Source organism: Pteropus medius, unplaced genomic scaffold (assembly GCF_902729225.1).
Source record: "Pteropus medius unplaced genomic scaffold, Ma_sr-lr_union100, whole genome shotgun sequence".
Classification (NCBI taxonomy): domain Eukaryota; kingdom Metazoa; phylum Chordata; class Mammalia; order Chiroptera; family Pteropodidae; genus Pteropus; species Pteropus medius.
The window spans coordinates 2,239,823-2,266,404 of NW_024349800.1; the positions used below are offsets into that span (position 1 = coordinate 2,239,823).

The 26,582-nt window shown below is 42.1% G+C and overlaps 1 protein-coding gene across 5 annotated transcripts in view; it reads right to left on the reverse strand.

Annotated features, from left to right (window-relative positions):
- SRGAP3 (SLIT-ROBO Rho GTPase activating protein 3) overlaps window positions 1-26,582 on the reverse strand; it is a 239,674-nt gene that overhangs the window by 86,199 nt on the left and 126,893 nt on the right. For all 5 annotated transcript variants that reach the window (XR_005658157.1, XM_039886636.1, XM_039886638.1 and 2 more), the window contains one exon: window positions 21,672-21,834. Coding sequence is in view for 4 of the 5 variants with exons in the window: in XM_039886636.1 (XP_039742570.1) it covers window positions 21,672-21,834 (163 nt within the window). In the remaining variant the exon portion in view is untranslated. The remainder of the gene's footprint in view (window positions 1-21,671; window positions 21,835-26,582) is intronic.

The following is a 26,582-nucleotide window of genomic DNA, read 5'->3' on the forward strand; positions in this document are numbered from 1 at the left end:
TCTGTGGTAGATGTTAAGCTTCTCCAGTTGCTGGGAGGGCTGGCAGCAGACAGCCTCTAGCCAAGAGCACCCTTCAGGGATGGCCTGAGAGGACAAGGTGACATACCTTCCAAAGACTGATACCTCATCCAAAGATGGGTCTGTGTGGGGCATAGAGACCTGCCTCTCCCATCCAACCTGGACAGTTCTAAAGGGTGGCTCTGTCTGTAGAACTCCCCGTAGGGCTGGCTAAGACTTTCAGTAAGGCTGCCTGCATTGTGGCTTGACTTCAGCTGCTCCTTTCCCCTCCCTGTCAAGGTGCAGATCCCAAGAATGCTCCCTAATCATTCTGCTAGATGCTAAAGTCAGGTGTCAGAGTATGTGGGGTAGCCAATCTACACGTTTGCTTCCCCTCTCCTCCCTGCAATGCCACAGAGCCTGTCACATAGTGGTTACTCATTAAATATGTTAGTAGAATGAATCTATGAATGAATGAAGTGACAAGTCCTCTAAACGTTAGTTTCCTTATTTATAAAAATGGGATGATGTCACAGGTATCATGGAGTCCCTATGACAATGAAAAGAGATAACACATATGGCAGCACTTGGCATCAATGAAGAGCTTGGGAAACAGAAGTGCAGGCTGAACTGACACCTACTGGATACCAGGGACAAGGCTAGAAAGTTTCCCAGAAAATAGAATACAAGTTGAATTTTTTTATTAACTCTTCCCTTAAGAATCTCCCAGTTTGGTGGGATTGAGAGTCAGGAACTAAATACTTCTAAGGCGGGAGGTGGACAGGGCCACAAAACAGTGAAAGATGAGATGATGTGGTATATAGTAATGAAGAGCATGGAGGGACCAGAGCCATCTCACCTTGTATGGTTGGACAGAGGCAGCATTCTAGGCAGACGGCCCTGCCTGAGCAAAGGCACAAAGACTGGGTGGGAATAGGTAAAAGTTTGGTTTACAAAGAGAGAGGCACAGCAACAGAAGAGCAGAAGATAAGCTTAGAATGGAGGCTGGGCCTGGCCACAGAAGCTAATAGAGTACAGGCTTCATTCAGAGTGAAACTGGAAACTTCTGAAAGTTTTTGAGCAGGACAGTATGATGATCAGAGCTGTGCTTCTTCAGGAAGATGAAGATGGTGGTGAGCAGAGGGTGGACTGGATACGGAGGGGCTGCAGGTCTGGTTCGTGTGTCCTCAAAGGCACAGTAAGTTACCAGATGGAACCTGCCTGAGTCTCTGCTCATTTCCCCCTCAGCACCAAGCATGAGGCCCACCGCAGAGTCAGTGCTCAGCAAATAGTTACTGAACTGCACAGGACTGACTCAAGGCATTTTATTTTTTTATGGTTGGAGTTGGTCAGGAAGAGAAATATTCTCAACTACAGTTCCAGAAACTACTGAATGAAGAACCCAAACCAAACATTCCACCAGGAACAGGAGGCCAAAACCCTGATAATCTCTAGCAGACCATCACACCCAGCCCTTGAGGACCCAAGTGGCAATGTATTAGCACTCTCTGTCTGCATTTCTTGCATGACTTTCATGCCTGCAGAGGTGGGTGGGTTGGGGGATGGTGAGGGCAGGCTGCTTCCTTCATGCACAGGAAGTGTGTGGACTGTGGGAAATGATTACACTGGGCCAAGGAGGGATTAGCCATGGCAGCCATGATTCTTTGGGGTTGAAAGGGTAAAGCACTGTCTGTCTGACCCCCAAAAAAGTCTGTAAATCAGGTCAGGTAGCCCCAGCCTGCCTCTTTCTTTTGCCCACAGCTAATACCAATTAAACACCCCTAAGAGTCAGATAACACTTTGATGGCGGGGGAGGGGCCTGGGCACTAGATGCCACTAGCATTCTCCACAGCCACCCCAAGTTGTGACAATGAAAATTATCTCCAGACATGTCCAAATGTCCAGACATATCCAAATGTCCCTGGGGGCAAAATCACCCGGGTGAGAACAATTGCCCTAGACTGAGGGCTCCAAATGGCAGCTTTTTTGGCCTTCAGACATGTTTTATTTGGCTATTTAATGTTTTCAGAAAATCTAATTCTTTTCCCAGCACTTATGAATTGGGAAATTCCCCCTTTCAAGTCCAGATTTTCAGCTTCTCCTGAAAAACTAGAAGATCCAGCAATACTGAGCCCCTACTTTGAGTATGGTGGTCCCTTTGGTGGGATTTGTGCTCTCCAGTTGGCTACAGTTCCCAGCATCTCCCTTCACTCATCCACATCACCAATCTGGTCCATGGGAGCATTTGAGTTTAAGACCCAGAAACCAGTGAGGTTTTGCAGGGAGTGGCCATCTGAATCCCAAGGCACTCGTCAAGGATGGCCATCCCAGAGCCGCCAAATTGGAACCTGTGAGAATGCCTTTCTAATGAGCTCTTCTCATAACCCAATGTTTGAGAGCTGCTAAACAGTCTGCTTCCTGAGACCAAATCTCTTGGCTCCCCTGTGGACTCCGACAGCAATGCCTGCCTAGAATCCCAGCACTCCCTGAACCTATCCTCCTGCCTGCACTACCTCCTCATGAACCTCTGTGGCCAAATCCTCACTTAGTTTCAATTCGATTTACACCAGCATTTACTGAAACCTACCAGATACCAGCTTCAATTAGTCACCCCTATTCTATGGATGACAGTTAGCATTTATGGAGGATTTTCCATTTGCTGAATACTATCCAAGTCACTTCTATACATTATCTAATTTAAAACTTTAAGGCAGATACTAATATTATGTCCACCTGACGGATGATAGCCAGAGGCTCAAAGGGTTGAACAACTAGCCCTAGGTTGCACAGCTAGGAAGTGGCAGAGTCAGAATTCAGCTTTTGGTTGGTCTGACTCCAAACCTGGCACTTGCAAAGACTTTCTGTGGTTCGCTTCCTCAGGGCCTAGACAAGATGCAGGCACATAGATGAGACGAAACTCTTGCAATGATGTAACAGAGTGACATCCAAGCCACAAGGAAAGTATGGAGGACTGCATGCCCTCTGGCAACAGCCTGCCTGTCTGATGCACTTTCTTACCACCTGTGCAGGAATCTGCATCCCTGGCCCTTCCCCAACTCACAGGCACATGTAGTTCTCCTTGATCTGGTCCTTCTTGGCCCACTTGCCCTGCTAGGAATAAGTCAGCCCCAATGACTGTCTCTGGCTACTCCCTTCCTACTTCGTCCAATAATAGGAGATGAGATATGATGGGACTGACTCCTGCTTACCTGTTGACACAAGATGGTCCATTGGGCATAGGACCAAGTGTGACCAGAGTGCTCTGGCTCCTTGTGTCCAGTGATTGGGTGAGAGATAGAAACATGTTCTAGGCTGAACCAATAAGAATCTTCCCTTGGAGCTTTATAACAACCATATTCTCAGATCATTTCTCCTCTGGAGTCACTAAGCTAGGACATCATGGGTCTCGGACAGTCCATCAAAAGGAAGAGTCAGGTTGCAACAAGAACACAAGCCTGCTTGGGCAAATCCCACTCAGTGGGATCAGCCCCTACACGACAACTCTTATCCTGAGGGTGCAGCCAATTCCCACAATTAGTCAGCCTGAATACTAATCCCACTTGCTGATCTACTAGCAACAATAAAGGCTTGGTGACAACAGAAGATCACACACAACCCATACAAAGGTCGCCTCCAGAGCTCCTGGCACAAAGGATCAGGGAGAGTGCACCACTGGACCACACAAGACACCTTCCACGTTAGGCCATCTGGCCAAGGCTAAGAGATGAAACAAATATTCCTGACACATAAAAAAGAACACAGAGAGGCCAATAAAATGAGAAAACAAAGAAACATGCCACAAATGAAACAAGAGAAAACTCCAGAAAATAAGCTAAATGAAATGGAGGTAAGCAACCTACCAGAGTCAGAGTTCAAAATAATGGTTATAAGGATGCTCAATGAACTTATGGGGAGGATGCATGAGCACAATGAGAGCATAAAAAAGGACATAGAAACCATAAAAAAGAACCAAACAGAAATGAGGAATACGATAACAGAAATGAAGAATACACTAGGAGGATTCAATAGAAGATTGGACAAAGCAGAAGATCGAATCAGTGAATTGGAAGACAAAGTAGCCGAATACACCCAATCAGAACAACAAAAAGAAAAAAGAATTTAAAAAAATGAGGATAGTTTAAGAGACCTCTGGTACATGAAGCATAAAAATATCTGCATCATAGGAGTATCTAAAGAAGAAGAGAGAGAGTAAGAGATTGAGACTCTATTTGAAGAAATAATGACAGAAAATTTCCCTAACCTGGCAAAGGAATTAGACATACAAGTTCAGGAAGCACAAAGAGTTCCAAACAAGAGGAATTCAAACAGACCTGTACCAAGACACATCATAATTAAAATGCCAAAGTTCAAAGACAAAGAATCTTAAAAGCAGCAAGAGAAAGGAAGCCAGTTACTTACAAGGGTACCCCATGAGAATGTCTGCTGACTTTTCAGTGGAAACTCTGCAGGCCAGAAGAATCTACAACCACAGATACTCTACCCAGCAAGGCTTTCGATTAAAATGGAAGGTGAGATAAAGAGCTTCCTAGACAGAAAAAAGCTTAAGGAATTCACAGGTGTACCTATCAGTAATCACTGTAAATGTAAACTGATTAAATGCTCCAATCAAAAGACATAGAGTAACCAAATGGATAAGAAAACAAGACCCTGCATATGCTGTCTACAAGAGACCTACTTCAGATCAAACGACACTCACAGACAGAAAGTAAAAGGATAGAAAAAAATATTTCACGCAAACAGAAATGAAAAAAAAAAGCCAGGGTAGCAATATTTATATCAGATAAAATAGACTTTAAAACAAAGGCTATAATAAGAGATAAAAAAAAGGGCATTACATAATAATAAAGGGATCGATAAATCAAGAGGACATAACGCTAGTAAACATATACGCACCCAACATACGCACCTACATACATAAAGCAATTATCGACCGACATAAAAGGAAAGATCAATAGTAATACACTCATAATAGGAGACTTTAATACCCCATAGACACCCATGGACAGAACTTCCAGGCAAAGAATCAACAAGGAAACAATAGGCCTAAAAGATACAATAGAACAGATGGACTTAATAGATATTTTCAGAGCATTTTACCCCAAAGCAACAAAATGTACATTCTTCTGAAGTGCACATGGAACATTTGCAAGGACAGACCACATGTTCAGACACAAATAAAGTCTCAATAAATTTAAGAAGATTGAAATCATATCAACCATCTTCTCTGATCACAGTGGTATGAAACTAGAAATCAACTACAAGAAAAAACTGGAAAATACACAAACACATGCAGGTTAAATAACATGCCACTAAACAACGAATGGGTTATTAATGAAATCAAAGAAGAAATCAAAAGATACCTAGAGACAAATGAAAATGAAAATACAATGACTCAAAATTTATGGGACACAGCAAAAGCAGTCCTAAGAGGGAAATTCATAGCAATATAGGCCTACCTCAAGAAACAAGAAAAAGTTCAAATAAACAATCTAACTTTCCAACTAAAAGAACTAGAAAAAGAACAGCAAACAAAGCCCAAAGTGAATAGAAGGAAGGAAAAGATCAGAGCAGAAATAAATGTAATAGAGTCTAGAAAAACAATACAAAAGATTAATGAAAACAAGAGTTGGTTCTTTGAAAAGATAAACAAAATTGACAGATCTTTAGCCAGACTCAAGGAAAAAAGAAAGAGGACTCAAATAAATAAAATCAGAAATGAAAGGGGAGAAATAACCACGGACTCCACAGAAATACAATGGATCATAAGAAAATACTAAGAGCAATTATACACCAACAAATTGGACAATCTGGAAGAAATGGACATATTTCTAGAAATCTACAATCTCCCAAGGCTGAGTCAAGAAGAAACAGAAAATCTGAACCAACTGATTACCACCAAGGAAATAGAATCAGTAATCAAAAACCTCCCAAAAAAGAAAAGTCCTGGACCAGATGGCTTCATAGGCAAATTTTACCAAACATTCAAAGAATTATCACCTATTCTTCTCAAACTATTCCAAAAAATTCAAGAAGAGGGAAAGCTCCCTAACTCCTTTTATGAGGCCACCATTACTTTGATTCCAAAACCAGGCAAAGACATTACAAAAAAAAGAAAACTATAGGCCTATATCTCTTATGAACATTGATGCAAAAATCCTCAACAAAATATTAGCAAACTGAATTCAGCAATACATTAAAAATATCATACACCATGATCAAGTTGGATTTATTCCTGGGATGCAAACTTGGTTCACTATCCGCAAATCAATTAATGTGATACAACACATTAACAAATTGAAAGATAAAAACCATATAATCATATCAATAGATGCAGAAAAAGTGTTAAACAAAATCCAGCATCCATTTATGATAAAAACTCTCAGCAAAGTAGGAATAGAGGGAACATACCTCAACATAATAAAGGTCATATATTACAAACCTACAGCTAACATCATACTCAATGGGGAAAAGCTAAAAGCATTTTCTTTAAAGTCAGGAACAAGACAAGAATGCCTACTTTCACCACTCCTCTTTAACATTGTATTGGAAGTCTTAGCCACCGCAATAAGACAAGACAGAGAAATAAAAGGCATCCAGATTGGAAAAAAAGAAGTAAAACTCTCGTTATTTGCCAATGAGATGATACTATATAGAGAGAACTCTAAAGATTCCACCAAAAAATTGTTAGAACTGGTCAATGAATTCAGTAAAGTAGCAGGTTACAAAATAAATATTCAGAAGTCAGTGGCATTTTTATACACCACTGATGAACTTTCAGAAAGAGAAATTAAGAAAACAATCCCATTTACAATTGCGTCAAAAACTATAAAATACCTGGGAATCAAATTAACCAAGAAGGTAGAAGACCTGTTTTCAGAAAATTATAAGTCATTGAAAAAAAACTGAAGAAGATATAAATAAATGAAAGCATATACTCTGTTCATAGGTAGGAAGAATCAACATTGTTAAAATGGCCATACTACTCAAAGCAATCTATAGATTCAATGCAATCCCTATTGAAATACCAGTGGCATTTTTCAGAGAGCTAGAACAAACAATCCTAAAATTTATATGGAGCCATAAAAAAACCCCAAACAGCCACGGCAATCTTGAGAAAAAAGAATAAAGTTGGAGGTATTACACTACCTGATATCAAACTATACTACAAGGCTACAGTAATCAAAACAGCACAGTACTGGCATAAAAACAGATACATTGATCAATGGAACAGAATAGAGAGCCCAGAAATAAATCCGTGCCCTATACGTTTACTTAATATATGACGAAGGAGGTAAGAATATACAATGGGGTAAAGACAGTCTCTTCAATAAATGGTGCTGGGAAAATTGGACAGATACATGCAAAAACAAGAAGCTGGACCATCTTCTTACACCATATACAAGAATAGACTCGAAATGGATTAACGTCTTAAATATAAGACCCAAAACCATAATACTTCTAGAAGAAAACATAAGCAGTAAACTCTTTGATACTACTAACAGGAATTTCTTTTCAGATATATCTCCTCGAGCAAGGGAAATAAAAGAAAAAATAAACAAATGGGACTACATTAAACTAAAAAGTTTTTGTACAGCAAAGGAAACCATCAACAAAACAAAAAGACAACTGACTGTTTGGGAGAAGATATTCGCTAATGATACATCTAATAAGGGGTTAATATCCAAAATACATAAAGAACTTATACAACCTAACAACAAAAAAACAAGCAAATCAATTAAAAAATGGGCAGAAGATCTGAACAGATACTTCTCCAAAGAAGAAATACAAATGGCTAATAGACATATGAAAAGATGCTCAAGGTCACTAACCATCAGAGAAATGCAAATTAAAACCGCAATGAGATATCACCTCACACCTGTCAGAATGGTTATCATCAATAAACAATAAATCAAAAACTATCAAGTGTTGGCGAGGATGTGGAGAAAAAGGAACCCTCATACATTGTTGGTGAGATTGCGAATTGGTACAGCCACTATGAAAAACAGTCTGGAGGTTCCTCAAAAAACTAAAAATGGATATACCTTTTGACCCAGCAAATGCACTTTTGGGTATCTATCCAAAGAAAACCAAAACAATAATTCGTAAAGATCTATGCACTCCAATATTCATGGCAGCACAATTTACAATAGCCAAGATATGGAAGTAACCTAAATGCCCATCAACGGACAACTGGATAAAGAAATTATGGTTCATATAAACAATGGAATATTACTCAGCTGTTAGAAAACATGAAATCCTACCATTTGCAACAACCTGGATGGACCTAAAAGTTATTATACTGAGTGAAATAAGTCAGACAGAGAAGGATAGATACCTTATGATTTCATTTATATGTGGTATCTAAAGAACAAAAAGAACAAACTAATCTAAAACAGACTCACAAATAGAGTGGACAATTTGGTGATAGACAGAGGGGAAGGGGGATGGGAGGCTGGAAGAATGGGCTGAAGGGTTAAAGAAGTACAAATTAGTAGCTGATAGTTGGACATGGGGAGCATGGCAGAGGGAATGCAGTTAGCATTAATATGATGGCTAGGTGGAGGGCCGGGGAGGTAGGGAGCAATTAGGGGGATTGTTTTATGAACTATATAGATGTCTAACTAAGGTACTGTATACTTGAAACTAATTTAAATAAAGAAATTTATTTTTAAAAAAAACAACCAAAAAAAAATAATAAAGAAAACACCTGACACTTTTTTTTAAAAAAGTACAGATTGGCAATTAAAAAATAGTCATGGGGATGGAAAGACAGCATAGGAAATATAGTCCGTAATATTGTAATAACTATGTATGGTGTCAAGTTGGTTGGTACTAGACGTACAGAAAGGAAGTACTTCATAAATTATATAAATGTCTAATCACTACGCTGTATACCTGAATTTAATATAATATTGAATGTCAACTGTAATGGAAAAATAAAAAGAAAATAAATAATAAAAATAAGACCCCAAAAAAAAAAGAAGAAGAAGAAGAGTCAGGGCCTTGACAATAGCATTAGAGTCCTGGATCTAGAGATACCTAGGCAAGATTTACCACTGGACTTTTCTAGCTTACAGGATCCAGTGAATTTTCATTTTTGCTTATGTGAAAGAAATCTGCTTTTAATAGTGTGAAGATACCAAATAACTGTGAAGTGAGACAACCTCCTGAAAACCCTCCACCAAGTACCAGCTTTCACACAGTTTCTGCAAAAGGACCAAGTTCCAATCAATTAGAAGGAGCATAAGCTCCTTAAGGCTGGGACTCTGACTTCACAGAGTGTAGATCAAGAAGACTTGCATGCAAAAGGAGCTCCTTAAATGCCTGTGCACAAAGCCCCCACACATTCATGTGAAGATGAGAACAGCTAACAAAAATTTTTTGACACAATGGTTCCTGGGTGAAATCAATTTCTTTACCTTGAAAATCTTACAATGGTGGCTTGACTTAATTTTCAATACAGGGCTAATCATGATTTTAAGGGAAAACCCTTAAAACTATTCCTATAGGTCCTAGGGCTTTATGAACTGTATTTGAAACTTCTATTTTTTAAAGGGCATGTCTCTCTCTCCCTCAGATGAACTCAAAGGTGGGTCATTTCCATGGCTAAAGTCACTCTTTAAGTCTAGAAAATAATATTTTTTTTAAATGTTGGGTTTTAATGACAAGACTCCCCCTTCACTTCTCTAAAGGAGGTCATTTAAAATAATCCTTTAGAAAATTTTAATGCAGGAAATAAGGTGGGGTCTTCCTCAACCCCCAATTATCCGTGTAGGGCCTCCGGGCCTCTCTTCCATCTCACCAGACATTGCTACAGCAAGGCCTGTCTCTCTTTTCTTATTCTTTGCTTGACTAGATGTTCTCACGTTAGGTTATCTTTGGGGACATTCCATGGTTTTCCTAGTACTGAGATTCCAAGCAAACAATGGGAAGGAAAAAAAACAACAAAACTAAATACAAACAAAAACCTCTGTCTCCTGTAGTTCTAAATCCCACTGCTTTTCTACACTCCAGCTTGTTTTCTCATCAAATAACAAAATTCGAGACCCACAGATGTTTCCTATTTAAATATCTGGTATATGTAAGCACTGGCCATCTCCCAAAGTGTTTTTATTTCCAAAGCAAAGGCTTTAAAATCATGTCTCAGAGGGATGGGGGCTTCTCCAGTCTGTCCTGGAAAGTCAGCTTATCCCTGAACAAGCAACTTGGACAGCTAACCGGCTGTTTCTCCTGGCCGTGTCCTAGCTTGCCAATAACTGGACTGCCCGCGCTCTGTCATGTCACCATCCCTTCCCTCCAAATAATTTGTTAGCCTACGCTCTGCCCCACCTTCCATCTGGACCTTTGCTACTCCTTCCTTATCCCTCGCCCCCGCTTCCCATCTTCTTCCTTTCCCTGCTCCTGGACATCTTCCTTCTTTACCTCTCCTTCCCAAACTAATTTATGTCTAATTTATGTCTCCTGTTGCTGCAACTCCAAATGCTGTCATCTACATGTTTTTGCAAGAAGCTGAAATGCAGACTTGAGCCCTAAACTCTTCCCCTGTTACTGGGGTTGGAATACTGGGCTACAAGGAAACAGGAAGGCCCTAAAACCACTCATAGGTTCTCAGGAGTGGTGGGCCCCACAGATACCTACCCTGGATCCCAGCAACGAATTAAGGCAATAAATACCACCCTCTGCCCCCTGTAATCACTCCCAGCATCTCTATGGGTCCGTGTTTATGATGAAAGCCTTCATCTTCAGAAATGCTTAAAATGACAGATCTGAGGAAGTCCAAGGATACCTTGGGATGGCTATGAACAAGTGACCTGATGTGGTCAGGCTAGGAGTTTCTAGATCTCTATTAATAATACTAAATATTATTATTAATAATATTTATCATTGTTAATAATGCTTAGTACTAGTATCAATTATAATACTTATCATTCTAATTAATAACAACAGTAATAGCTATTGTTTGATAACTGCTTTACAAACAATATCTCATGTAAGCCAAATATCAGTCTTTTATGGGAGAGCCTATCATTAACTCCATTTTAAAGATTTAGACACTGAGGCTCAGGGAGGGTGAGTGATTTGCCCAAGATCATAGAGCTAGTAAATGTGATTCTCTCAACCAGTCCACTCTGTCACCACTATTGGGATGGTGCTGGCCTATGTTTGGGGGTTTGTTTGTTCGTTTGTTTTTGCTATGACTCTTACAGACAACGAATGAAAGGTTCAGGTGTGGGTGAGAGTCTGTGTGTTCTGGAGAGCATAACAAAGCTCTCTTACTAAAAAAACAATATCTACACAAACTGAGGCTACTCAGTTTTGAACTATTTTCTCCCTCTTTACATTATCTTCAAGGTGAATATGGATGTTGTCTGGCTTTTATTGGATTCAAAACATTATTGAAGTCTACGGCCATGCCACCCTGAACACGCCTAATCTTATCTAATCTTGGAAGCTAAGCAGGGTCTGGCCTGGTTAGTACTTGGATGAAAGACCAGGTGCTGTAGGCGTAAAACAAAACAAAATAAAACAAAAATAACATTATTGATTACATTATGAATCATTGACCTGAGACATCTCTTTAAAATCCTTGACATTTTATAATTTGATCTTCAATTACATTTGCACTGTTTGTGAACAGGATGTAATGAGGACTGCATTGGCATTTCAAAAATGTCTGCAGTCATGTATCTGCCCATCCATTTATTACCTTTCTGCCCATTTACCCATCCGCCCATCCATCCATCCATCCAACCATCCATTTACCCATCCATGCACCTACACATCCACTCATTCATCCTCTCACCTGTCCACTCATTCATCTATCCCTTCTTTTCTTTCTATTCCATTATAAGATCCCTGATCCAGGCTCCTACTACCTTCTACCACTAATCTGTATATTAATGTCTATGTATCAATAATATGTAACTTCTCTCCTTGAGTCCAGTATATTTCTTTTCAAAGCCATCAAATATGCCAAATTAGTTATCCTTAAACCTGGCTGTGATCACATCACCCCCTATTTGAGAACCTACAATAATTCTCCAATGTCTAGAAAATAAAGCCCTGACTCTCATTCTGACACCTAAGGGCCTCGTCAATCTGTCTTCAACCTTTTTTATCTCTTAATTTCAGTTACCAATATTTAAATATCTAAATATAAAATCTTTAATACCTTCAATATTTGTAGAAGGAACAATAACAAACGCCCATGAACATGCGACTCAAATTAGATAACTATTAAGATTTTCTCATTTTTGCTTCAAAATTACTCTTGAGAAGCAAAATGTCATAGATACAGCTGAAGTGTTGTCTCCTTTCTTCTTCTTTCATCCCTCAATTCTGAAGCTGATGTGTATTCTTTTGCAGTCCACATTTTAATAGTTCTGTCAGACAGGTGTCTAACAAGATACACTATTAATATGTGTTTTACATTGCATAAAAATATCATACTGTTCCTTGCTTTTTTTTCACTCTACATGTTTTTTCAAGTTTTGCCCACATTGCTACATGTAGATCTAGTTCTTACATCTTAACTACTGTATAATAATCCATTGCATGACTCTCCATAGCTTATTTAACCATTCTCTTCATGATGGACATTTAAGTAATTTCTTGTTTCTTTACTACAAATACTATTGCAGCAAATATCCTTATACAAGACTTTGAGTGCATGTAGATACACTACAATATATTTAGGTTACACTTAGAGGTGAAATTGCTGGATCACAGGGTATGTATATCTTCCTTCACTCTTTCTAGATACTGCCCAATTGTTCTCTAAAGGGGCTGGACAAATTTACACGTTTACTAAGAGGATATGAGAGACCTTGCTGTCCCATGTTCTTGCCAACATTTAGGATTGTTTTACCAATCCAGCAAGACTCCAATTATCTCATTTTATTTTACCTTCTCTTGATTACCAGTAAGTATAAGCATCTATTCTTGTATTTTTAACCATTTAAAAATCATTTTCTATAACTTACCCATTTATATATTTTACTCATGTTTCTATTGGATTGTTTGCCCTTATTAATTTGCAGGAGTTGATTTTATATGCAGAGAATTAAGCTTTTATTAATTCTGTGCATGCCAAGTATCTTCTTTTCTTGTTTGTATTTTTTCTTATTAGCTGTTGTTGTTGTAGGAAGATAATGTTTTAGTTTTATATAATGAAATTTCTCAGTATTTTCTTTATGGTTTGTGCTTTTTTATTTTTTAAGCAGAAAAACATTATTTTTATGTTTCTTTTCCTACCCCCAGCTTTTAAATATAATCTACATTTTCTTCCACAAGTTTTAAAGTTTTGCTTTTTACCTTTAGCACTTCAATCCATTTTGAACATATTTTTGTGAACTACGGTGATCTTATTTTTTCCATATAAAAAAATATGTGTAGAGGGGGTGGCTCCATAGTATAGTGGTTAGCACGTCTGCTTTACACGCAGAAGGTCCTGGGTTCGCACCCCAGGTGGAGCCACAGATCATACCCCAGGTGTGCCAGGCCCCGGGTGCACACCACGAGTGTGTGGGAGAAGATGCCCCACCTTCAGAGATCCAGTTCTTAAGGGGAAACGGCAACATCCATAGGTCAGGGGTGAAAGTGAGGCGGGGGAATTAAAGAGGGGGAAAAAAAAGGTGTGTATATAAAATCGGTTTCTAAAGATAATAAGAGAAGGACAACCAGCCAATGGAAACGGCCCCACTGACTAAATCCTTTGCCCCCATCTGTAACGCACCACTGTGTTCCCACGAGTGGAGGGCCATTTCTGGCTCTGATCTGTCCTGTCGGTCAATTTACCTAGCACCGCTCTAACACCACCTGCTTTATTCACTATCACTTTAGGGAAACCTTGATAGTCTGACAAGGCAAATGCTCCAACGAATACCAAAAAATACAACTTACAGATCTTATTTTCTTATTATGGTGAAATAAGGTTAGAAATTAAAGGCAAGTAAAAGCTTTAAAAAAAAATCTCTGAAACTAAAATAAACATAATTCTGAATAATTCATGGGGCAAAGAAGAAATTGTAATGGAAACTGTGAAATATTTATATCTGAATGACAATGAAAGCATTACTTACCAAATCTTCTAGGATGTAGCTAATTTGTAACATTAATGGCATTAATTTTCAATCATTCTTGTTTTCAAATGTATGCATTTTTAAATTACATTTTCTAATTGAATGTGGCAGAGAAACAGGAACATTATTAATTTTGTACGGTGATCTTGTAACCGGCCATCTTGGTGAACTCTCTTCAGCAGCAGTTTGATGTTTGCTGTTGGTTTTTGGTAAATACCCTTTGTCAGGCTAAGGAAGTTCCTATTTATTCCTAATTTACTAGGCATTTGTATCTTCAATGGTAAAAAGTTAGAAGCATGCCTTTTAAAAGTCAAGAATGCCACTTCTTTCCCATTTCCCTTCACATCGTACTAGATGAAGGTCCTGACCGATATAAGGCAAGGAAAAGAAATAAGAGGTTATCAAAGAAGAGACAAGACCACCATCACTTATAGCTAATCACTCATCTATTTCCTGAGCACATTTTCTTACTTCAGATCCTTTATTTAACCTATGGCCCTGAATAAAATAGTCCTTCATCCCATCTTCAATCTTAATTCTCACTATGTTCTTTCTCATAGTCCCTTAAATAACCATCCCCAGTAATAGCTAATATTTATTGATTACTTACTTTGTACCAGGTAGGGATTTTTTAAATCCTTTTTTAATCCTTAGAACAACCCCATGAAGGTTATTATTAGCTCCATTTTGAAAATGACATAACTCAGAGGATAGAGGGATTAGGCTGAGCTCACACGGCCTGGAAGTGGCAGAACAGGGATTGGGCCAGAGAGTCTGTCTGGTAACCCTAACCACCACGCTAGACTGTAATGCCAGCCTACCTGTTCACGATACAGGACCCAGACTTCTCTGCCCATCAGCTTTTTCTTTAGTCTGGAATTCTGCATCTCACTTTTCCCAAATCTCTGAATATCTGCTGTGGACATTGTGAGACACCATCCAGATCCCTTTTAGGACTAGAGGACTTGTTCCCTTGGCTATGGGGAGTGCTGCCAGCAGACATTCTCAGGAGTCAGTTGAGGCCTTAGTTACAACTGCACCACGACCCAACTTCTCCATTGGCTGACTCCTGCTTCTCTCTCTTTCCTTCTAGAGGTAGGGACCCCAAGAGCGTTCGCTAATATACTCCTGCATCATAATCACTGTCTTAGAGTCTACATTCTGGGGAACCCAGGCTGGAATAGATCCTAATCCTCCTAGGCTCACTTCAAATGCTGCTTCCCCAGAACATAAAACCTTCCCCAAATTCAGCCCAGGTTGGAAGCCCTCCTCCCACTGAAACAATTTCCCTCTTCCTATATTTTAATCACTGCCACACATCTGTCTTCACTTCCATTCTACACTGTGAGCTCTTTGAGAGAGGGCATCATGTTTGACTCATTTCTCTGCCTTCTTTCGTGCCTGTCCTTACCACTGGGCTCTGGAGTAAGACAAATCTAGATTCAAATCTCAGCTCCACCTTTATCAGCATCGGTTTCCTCATCTGTAAAACTAGGTTAATGACAGCATCTTCCTCTAAGGCTTTAAGAATTAAATGTCTATAAAATGTTTAGCTCAGACCTGGCACACAGTAAGAATTCACTAATTGTTTGTTGTCTATATTATTGTTTACCTACTGTCATGATAGTATTAATATATGTTTATTGAATGGGTTGAGAATGCCCGATGGTGACCAGCTCAGCAGGCTGTACTACCAGAGTGAGTGTTCACGACTTCATCTCCCTGGGAGACGGTGGAGACTGGCTGGAGGTCCCTCATGCCTTGGCAATTTGCCTACTTTGTTCGCTCTCTCTCGTCCTCTCTCCCACCTTCTCTCTCTTTCTCTCTCTCTCTCTCTCTCTCACTCCATGCAGGCCTCATAGCTGGACCCTCTAGCATGCAAACCCTCAACTCTCTCCTTCAACTCAATAATAAAAAAATAAACTTGGCTTTGAATCCAAGGCCATTGGTGCTTTTGATCCTGGTTACAAAGCAAAGCAATTACTGCACACAAAAGCCCTGATTTATTTATGAAATGTGACGGACATCTTCGAGGCGGGAACGAAAAAGCTCACTGAAGATCAAGCCCTATTGCCACACAGTGAATGGCTGCTTTCAGACACAAGCCCCCCAAATGCCCTCTCTTCTTTGCTAAGAGTCTCTCCTCATTAGTGCTTCCTCCAGAACACCGCAGCTTCCAACAATCAAATTCACTTCACTACCCAGCAAGTAATTAAATTCTGCAGGCATCAAAGCACAGAATAATGGGTAGCTATTGTTAAGGAAGCTGAGGCTGGAAATGAAATGGGCTTCAGTGCCCAGTCTCAAAACAGGTCGGGGTGAGAAAGGAGAGCAAGCAGGATGCAGATGAAACCTCCCACTGGTGCACCACAGCGGGCAGTAGATTTAGTACCAGACCTGGAGTCCAAAACCTGCATTTGGGGCCAGATTTTGTGCTTACCAGAGAGGAGCCTCAGTTACTTCACGTGGAAAACAAGGAAGATGAACTAGGTATGTCATTCTCCATGTGCGGTTCCCAGACCAGGAGCATCAACATCGCCTGAGAACTTGTTAGAAATGCAGATTCTCCGGCTTCATTCCCACCTACTGAATCAGAGACCACGTGGGTGAGGCCCAGCAAGCCCTCCCAGTGATTCTGACTAGAATTTTATTTTATTCAGGGCTATGGATTAAATTTACAAAACAACCACTGGTAGATAATGTTTAAAGATGAGGAGGCCACAAACGTATAAATGTATAAAGGGCCAGGGAGACAAAAATAAAGGAGCCAAATAGGTATTATATACTGGACAAGAGCAGGCACTGTGGAGCGATGGAGAGCGTGTGCCCCAACTGAAGGGGCCAGCAGCTACTCACCTCCAGCAAACTACTGCCAAGCATGAACCCATGTGGATCTGGTATTGGCAGAGCTTCTGATTTTTCAAGAGAAACACAAAATCCTGATTTTTATGTGAAATCCCACGATTTTAAAATGTCGATTTAATTTTCTTAACATAGTGAGGGCCGAGCAGATTACCTTTGAGAACCAAACTGAGCTGTGGACCACCATTTTGCAGCCTCCATTCTGAGTTGCCTCGGACCTCCATCACGATATACTATGCCCACTGTGCTCTTGCCTTTCTCCTAATGCTGAACTCCCAACTGCCTACTTGGTAGACTCCTATTCATCCTTCAACACCCAACTCAAGGGTCACCTTGATTATATCTCATTCTCAATTCTCTTCACCACTTTCCACCTCTCCACTAAGAAAGGAGAGAAAAATCAAACACAGGGCCAAGGAATTGACATGTGAAAGAAGGTACACCAAGGAGGAAGGCATGGAGAAGTTATAAAACAGGCTTTTCCGCAAAGGAAAAATTAAGACCTCTTGAAAAAGTTACCCTATTGCTGCTTAAAAAAACCACTTATATAAGGACACTGATCCCATTTGATCAGAATCTAATAAAATAAAGTTTTAAAGGGGCAAATATAAAGAAACATAAGTCCAGAATTCATAGGACGGATTAAAAAACAGTTGATACAAAAATACCTGGAGATTTGAGCCGAGAGTTCGGAGTGAGTCAACCATGTGATGAGACTATCATGAAAAAGGCAAACGCTTTCACCAATTTCATTATTAGAAATAAAGAGTCACATAGCCCTGCTATACTCTTAGCTGACCAGAATAGAGTATTCTGAATGGTCCTGAATATTCACTCCTATGGGCCAGAGAAGACCCAGAGAGAGTGACCTAGGTGGGGAGAAAATACAAAGCCAAATCACAGGGAGACAAGTGAACGAACCTGGAATGTTTATCCAGAGGTGGGGAAGACCTGGGTGGGTGATCATAATTTCTGTCTTCAAGCAATCGACAGATTTCCATACAATTTGAGCTATGTGGCCCTCAAGGGTATGACCAGGTCCAGTGACTAGAAACACTAAGATTTCACTTCAACATGGAGGAGAATTTTCTGTTGATTATGATGGTCCCCAGATGGATTAAGCTGTCCTGAGAGATACTGAATGCTCTTTATCAAGGAAGATCTAGCAGAGGGAGGATCATTCCTACAAAGGATGATAAAAGGGCTAGAATAGAAAGCCTCATGGGGACATCTATTGATTTATTTCACCCTTCTTCTTGTAAGAGCACCCCAGTTATTCCTGGGGAACCACCCTCACCCATTCTCTGTCCCATGTGTTAGGTGGATTTGAGTGTACACCTGGCCTCAGGGGTGGGTATGTTTCCCAGGCCTGGTCAGTCTACAGTGCATCCCTCAGTCACAGGTGCAGAGTCAGGAGTGCTCACATGACCCACACTGTGCCAATCAGAGTCCATAAGACCCAATTCTGGGAAAAGGGAGCTCTCACTTTCCACCAAACTTGAAACAGATAGGATGTAAGCCAGGAGCTTCCAAGGGCCATTTGGTCATCATATGGAGAATGACTGACTACAAAAAGGCCCTTCATTGCTCCCGCAAAAGGGGGAAAATTGGAGCAGAGCTACAGAGAGACTGAATTCTTTTGTACCCTTGAAGCACCCCTATGCCTGAAGCCAGGCTTGGCTCCAAGAGCTGGTAAGTTCTCTTTCTTCCCTCAAGCCAGCTGAACTGGGTTTCTGCTGTTTGCAACCATGAGAATCCTGATCCTTACAGTGGCCTCTAAGATCTTATCCAGTTCCATTCTGCTATGGTGGGTCCACACCTCACACTTAAAGCAAAGGCCACCTGCATGCCTAAGTCCATTTGCCCAGATGAATCCTAGAATGGCTTCTGGAATTTGAAGTGCTGTCTCTAGTCATAAGAATAGATTCCTGCAAAAGGGAAAATGGAGAATCATAAAAAGCTAAGTTATTAAGTCAAATAGCATCTTGCCTTAGTGAGAAGCTGGCAGACAAAGCAGCTGCCCTAGGCCTGAGCCCAGGAAGGACACATGGCCTGGAAACCACTCCCGCCTCCTGCGGATGGCCGCCAGAGCATGACGTGGCAGGGTGGTAAAAGTACACCACTCCAAGTACTAGCACCCTATCTTAGAAATGGGGAGGGCGCTCCATTCTAATAGATCACTGGCGAGCCACCATTTAAGGAGCATCTACTGGATGCCAGGCCTGTGCTGGCCACTTGGCCTACATCTGCTCTTCAAAGTAGGCCCCTGACATAGGCATTGTCATCATCTCCATTGTCCAGATGAGAAAACTGAGGCTCAGAGAGACTTGCCCAGGGTCACACAGTCAGTGAGGGGCAGTTCCGAGACAGACTTCAATAGCCCAGCCACACTGCCTCCTGCTGGTGATGACAATGGGCTCAAAGTCACCAAGTCTGAGTTCTTGCAGCTTCTCAGGCTTTACCTCCTCATCCGGAAAATGAGTGAGTGAGGAGCTCCCAGTCTGACCAGAAACCAGCCCTTGCAGTCATTTTGGGGACTATAGGAATTATTATTACATAAGGAATGCAGTCTCAGTGCCAAGATTATCTATAACTGATGTGACAAAAAGGGGCTGTGCTGTACTAAATCAGCCAGCCAGGCCCTGTTCCCATCTCTCTCCCAGCCCACAGGGGCTGGGTTGTTTCCTTTGTTCCATAGGCACAGGCCTGGTAACAAGGCAGCCAGGAGCTCAGCTGTAGACATTTTTTCATTATTTTCCACCCTGTTAACCTCCATCACAAGTGAGGCTGCTGTCAGCCTAAATGAGAACTGAAAAGATTTATCTCACTTGTCCCCCGGCTCAGCTCAGAAAAAGACCCTTCATTTCCTAAAGGCTTTCATGACCCTTTGTCTGTGAGTCACTCCCACCCAGAAAAAAAGATGTGACAGAGGCAGCAGGAAGAGGCTTGTGATGGGACCAAGTGACCTGAATCACTTCAGTTTGGCTTTGCAAAGCACTGTGCGATTTTTTTTTTTTTTTACACTGCACTATATTTACCTTCCTTAATATGTTAGCTTATGCAAATATTAAACTTAGACTATGTTTCATAAACACAGCCCCAGGAGTAGACCAGAACATATTGTGAGGAGGGAGGGAACTAGCTTGCAATTAAAATTTTACTATAGAAGTTGTCTTCAGAGTGAATGATTGAAATACAGACCATGGAGAGATTATTATATTTCAAATTGACTAGTCATCTTCCTTGTGCTTCTAGCAATCCCAGGTCACCTAATCCCTAAAACTGGCACCTGACAAGGACAGATGAGATGGATTATTTTTGTAGTAATAGCCTCTTACATTCCTATAACAATAGCCAGCTTTCCTGAGCACTTAGTGCCAGGAGCTACTCCATGCTACTTGAGATTAAGAACCCTCTTAATCCTCCCAACAGTCCTGTGGAGATTTCTATCCTTATGTCACAAATGAGGAAACCGAGGCACAGAGCGTTTAAGGAACAAGCCCAAAGACTAATGATGGAAAGCTAATGATGGAACCATGATTATGAACCCAGGAATTTCAAGAATTCTGGACCAGAAGGCCACATCCTCCCTGAACCACTTCTCAGTAACACCTCCCTCCTTCACAAGCACCGATTCATTTCACCCTTGCACTGCTACTGGGAAGTAGTGGATCTTAACCCCATTTGTGAGACAGAGAGGATGAGGCTCACGGAAGATAAATGACCTGCTCATTTTACAGAGGAGGAAACTGAATGAATTTCACAGAAGTGAGTTCAGTTCTACAGACATTATGCGGCACCTAGTATCTGCCAGACACTATGTAAGGGACTTGCGGGAGACAGAGACCTCAGGGGCATAAAACGTGACTGCTCCCTCCACATTTGGCTTCTGGGCATTTATATGGGTAAAACCTTTCTGAAAGCAACCCAGCAGTCTGTTAAAAGACTTAAAAATAAGCAAACTTATAACCCTAAAATTCCTGTTGTAGACACTGATCTTAAAGGAATAGCCGTGAATGTGACAAAGATATATACACAACGTCGCTCACAGCAGCATTATTTATAAGAGTAAAAGAATGTAATAAGCTAAGTGTTCAACAATAAGAGATTGGTTAAATAAATTAGGGTTCATCTACATAATAAAACCTATGTAATCATTCAAAAATGTTATAGAAATATATTTTTTGACATGGGAAAATTCTGAAGTGTTATATAATGTTTAAGTGACATAAGCAGATAGTAAAATCATATATGCAGCCTGACTTCACTTGGGAAAAGTGCATATGTACACTGGAAAATGTAAAAATATGAGGACTCAGAGAAAATGTATTTGCATATGTACATATAAAGAAATACCTATGGCACCAAAGTGATTACTGCTGAGTGATAACATTTCAGGTGATTTTAATTTTTATGTGTGTGCTTATGTCCATTTTTCCAAATTTCCTACAATGAATGTGTACTGCTTACCTAACCATGCAAAGGTTATCTTTGTGGCAGTTGCAAAAATGGCTGAAACCAGCAGCCATATGCAGGATTGAAACTCAGGGTCTGGGACGCCAAGTCTAGCCGTCGGGCCCTTGTACCCTTCACCATACCTGCCCTCCTGGTCCCACATTCCCCAAACTACATTCCATCCTGGCTGGCACAGTGCTGCCACAGCCAGCCTGGGGAAGAGACCTGGGCAGGTCAGGTGGTCCACTTGCCCACCTTTTTGAAGAGTCTGATGACATCCTCACTGATCTGTGAGAGGCGGACGATGACATTGTTCATGAAGATGTCATTGAGGGTGGCATGGTCTCGGCTTTCCCGCCTGGTCTGATGCAGGACCAGATACCAGCAGTTCACGGGCGAGAGCAGGTACTGGTCTTTCCTGTGGAAACCAAGACAGCTCAGGTTGGCTTCATTGGAACTATCATCCAGACCGTGTTCTACAGTGTCACCATGGTTCTTTAGACCTTCATGGGGCCCTTCCAGGCTGAATTTTATTCTAACACATTTACAGCTGAGGAAATGGATACCGTAAGAGCTGAAGTCATCCTCCCAAGGTCTCAGAGCAGTGCTGGGGCCAAAACCCAGGTCTTTGACTCTAAGTTCTATCCTGTCTACTCTCCCACTGCATGTGGCATTTGCTACATGCATCTCTCCCTTCCGGGAAGAGGCTGCCTTCCCCAGGGCTAAGAAATACTAAACCAATTATGTTTGAAATACTTGTATGAGTTCTAGAACTACGCATTGGAAAGAACAAAAGGTGGACCCTTCTCTTCCCCTTCCCTGCCTCTCCCAACTCCTGGGGTCCCCTCAGGCTCTTAACCCTTCTATACTCTCCCAGGGTCAGTTTTTGTCTCTTGGCCTCTTGGAAACCCGTTCCTTTGCCCTTCAATGGAGCTGGAGTCCTGAAGGGTTTACGGTTCTGTATTTGGGAGGAAGGGTTAAGGAAAGCTGCTTTGAGTAAAGTACATGTAGGACAAATAAATCCTTGTCCTGTAATGACTGATAGATTCTTAGCATCTTCTAGCTGGGCATTATGCTAAAAAAAATGGGGTGTTCTCAAAGTGTGGTCCTCAGATCAACAGCAGCAGCATTGCCTGGGATCTTGTTAGATCCCAGATTCTCGAGCCCCACTCCAGATCTGCTAAATCAGAAACTCTAGGGGTGAGCCCAGCAATCTGGATTTTAACCAGCCTTCCAGGGGATGCTGATTCAGGCTGAAGTCTGAGAGCCATCGATCACTATACTATTGTTTCCCAAAGCTTGAGAAATGGGATGTTTCTGAAAAATGAAATGAGGGAATAGATCTCTGTCTGTACTTTACCAAAGACCCCTCTGTTAGCCCCAGTAAAGGGTGTATATATCATATTCTCCAGGAAGAAAGAGGGAAGGGCAATTAGAAACTAAAATCAAACTCATAATCCCATGTGGCCATCTTGCCCTCTGTCGCTGACTCTTCCCTTACTCTGCTTTCCAGGGTGGGAAGGAGATACTGGAAAGGCAGGATGTAGGGGGAGAGGCCCATCCTCCACTTGAGGGTGGTCGGCTCAAGGTCCCCCAGGCCTGCCTTCCTCCACCTGTGCCCTACGGGTAGGCCACCTCCGAGGGCTGGCCACAGTTACCTCTCAGCCTCCCACTGTCAGCATTTTTGAGGAAGGGAATTTTGCTGACTCTCACTATGACCACATCGTCCTCCAAAAGCCAAGTGCAAGTGCTGGACGGTGCAGCCCCATGGGCCTCTGGGCACTCACAGTACCCCACCCTCACCTCACCCAACCCTGGGCTTGGAAAGGGTAGGGGAGGAGGGGCCACCTGACTTAGAGGAATTGTCTTTCTGTCACCAAACAGGCAAAAATCTGTCTAGGCAGCAGGAATTGGGGAGAAGGGAATTTGGTTTAGAGGATAAATGTATTAGAAACTCTCTGAGGAAAAGGAAGGAGACATGCTGTGATAGGAGAAGCAAACAGATTTCTCCTTTGCTTATAACCCAGAGAAAAAGCCAGAACACTAAAATTCAATCACCCAGCCCAAATCCATCAACATTTACTCTGTGTCAGGTCGCAGGTGGACTATAGGGGACCATAACACGGGCCTGCCTTGGAGGGGCTCCTTGTCAAGTGGCTGAGGCGGAAGAAAAGAATTATAACAGAAGGTGACAAAGCATCCGTTCTGCCTGAGAAGCTGGAGAAGGTGCCACTCCCCTCCTGTGCCCTCCATGTCCCGGGCACACAGTCTCCTTTTGCTTTCATGCCAGGCTCTTTCCCACCTGCAGCCTTCTCTCACGCTGTTCCCTCCATCTGGAATGTGTTAGTCCTGCTCTCCTCTGACTGCCTCCTTCTTTTCCTCTAGGTCTCAGTTTAATTGATACCTCCCCAGAGAGGAGTATGCCTGTGACCACACTCTAAGGCGTGGGTCCTCGAAGTGTAGTCCCGACTAGCAGCATCAATAAGTTGGGAGCTTATTGGGCCACCCCAGACCACTTAATAAGACACTTTAGGGGTGGGCCCAGCGTCTATGTTTTAGCCAGCGCTATAGGTGATTCTGCTCCATGCTCAAGTTTGAGAACATCTGATTTAAGGAGCTTCCATCCCCCACCTCTCACCCTGTTGTAAGTTCTTTCAGAGCAGGAGCTGTTTCTGTTTTAGTCACCACATCTAGTGCCCAGCAGCATAGAAGATGACACACAGGAGATGCTATGGAAGAGAGACCCATGACAAAAGGCTGCGTTCGCACTGGGTCTTGAAGAATGGGTAGGAGTTTTCCAAATAGACAGGGGTGGGGCAGAGAAAGAAGGAATTGTAAGCAGAGGGAACTATGGGTATAAAGATAGAAAAGTAGTACAGTAGAGCTAGAATTCCAAATGTGGTAGGGAGTACTGGTAAGACATGAGACTGGAGAGACAGGTTAAGGGCTTGACTGAAGGGTTAGGAGGCACTGAATGCCTGACCAATAAGCTGGGACTTTATCCTCTAGGCCACATGGTTCTCGACCTGGTTTGCACACTAGAATCACCTGGGAGCTTTTAAAAAACACCAAGATCCAGGCCCTATCCAGAACCAATTAAGTCAGAATCTCTGAGGGTAGAGCCTTGGTATTGGCATTTTTTTAAATATTCTCTAGAAGAGTCAAATGTGCACCCACGATTAAGAATGCCTACAGTAGGCAGTGAAGAGTCATGGAAATTATTTAAGCAGAGGTATAATCTAACCAATGTGTGTCTTAGGAAGGTCACTGAGGGCAGACTGGAGGATAGATGGATAGATGGATGGGTATATGAATGGGCAGATGGATGGATGGATAAATGGATGAATGGATGAGTGGATAAATGGATGGGTAGATGGATAGATTGATGGATAGCTGGAAGGGTGGACAGATGGATGGATAGATGGATGAATGGATTAGTAGGTAAGTAGATGGATGGGTGGATAAATGTATATAGATGGGTAGATGAATGGGTAGATAGGTGGATGGATGGATGACTACATGAGTATATTATGGATGGGTGGATGGGTGTGGGCATAGGCATGGGGCTGGAGACAAGAGCACCAGTCAGGAGGTGACCCGAGTCTGAAGGAATAGAGATGATGAGGGCCTGGGTAGTGGCCAGGGAAGGCTAGACTTGAGAGACTCCTCAACAAGAGAGCAGATAATCTTGGAGACGTCCTGGAAATTGAGAGGAGGGAGGTGGGAGGGGTGGATGGTGATTCTGAGGTTCAGATCTCAGGTAACTGGGTGGATGCTGATGACATGAACTGGGATAAGAACTGCAAGGAGAGAAATAGGTTTGGGCAGAAAATACTTTACATATCCCATTTTTCACTGCTTCCTAGGTGGCGATAGAAATGAAAAGATTAGAGTAAAGGAGAGATGAGATAATTGAGCTGTTCCCTAAATTACTTCAGGGCCTCAGCTCAGCCTGGGATGCAAGAACTGAATTGCATCGGGGAATTAAATGGGCAAAATTTATGGAAATTACAGTGAGAAGGTGAGTTTCAGGGGTTGGGGAGGAGATCAGAAAGAGTACAGAAGTGCTGGGATGGCTTGGGGACCATTATTTACGTCACCTGGCCACAGAGATTAAATAAGAGAAAGAGCAGAAAGGACAGAGCTTTCCTTGTGAGCAGCTGTGGGCAGGAGGCAATGCAGCCTTAGATGGAATTACAGGGGGAGGCAGAATGAATGGAGGCAAAGAGGAGAAAGTTACCTGAAAGTAACCAAGAACTTGTCAAATTAAAGCGAGTGGCTGCTGGGTAGATGAAGGTCTTGGTTCACTTGGGCTTTCACTCAAGCACTGTCTGTGTATATGTGCCAGGCATAGCTGGATGCTATGGATGCAGCAGTGACCAGAGAAAGCAAGACCCTGCTCCCACAAGCCTTCCACTTGAGTGAGGAAGACACACAAGGAAACAGAAGACAAAGATACAGCCTCGTAAATGCAGTGGTGAGAAGGAAGCTGTGGAACAGAGGAGGTGGTGGTGAGGTAGACCTGGAGGAAGCATAATCTAGACTGAGAACTAAAGGCTGGAATGGAGTTTTATAGGGCAGAGCTTTCTAGGGGGAGAAATGTGATGAACGAAAGCCCAGAGGGAGGCTGGAGAGAACACGTTGGTGAGCTGAACACAGCTGAGCGGGGCTTGAGCATGGGGCTCTGCGGTGCGGGTGGGAGTGATAAACGAGGTTGGAGAATTAGGCAGAGGCCACATAGCCAAGGTCCTTTAAGTCCCATTAGAGTTTTTTCCTGAAGTCGGTGGAGAGCCATCAGAGGGTTTGGGGTAGGCGAGTGAAAGGGTAAAATTGCATTTTTAAACTCTCACTTTGGCTACCATGGAAAAGATGGGCTCCAGGGGCCCAAGGAAGAAGGTAAGGGATTCAGGATATACTTAGGTGGAAAACTGACTGGACTAGAGATTGAATGGGGTTCGGATTGGGGTTGGGAGGGAGAAAAAGATGTCCAGGACCATTCCCAAGTTACCCAGGTTGTGCCCCTGGGAGAACGGAGGTGATGTTTACTGAGATGAGGAGAAGCAGGTCAGTGGAGGGGCAGGGAGGGAGGACAATGAGTTCTGTTTGAATGTGGCAAGTCTAAAGGGCATATGGAACATCCAAATGGCAACACCTGGGCTAGAGAGA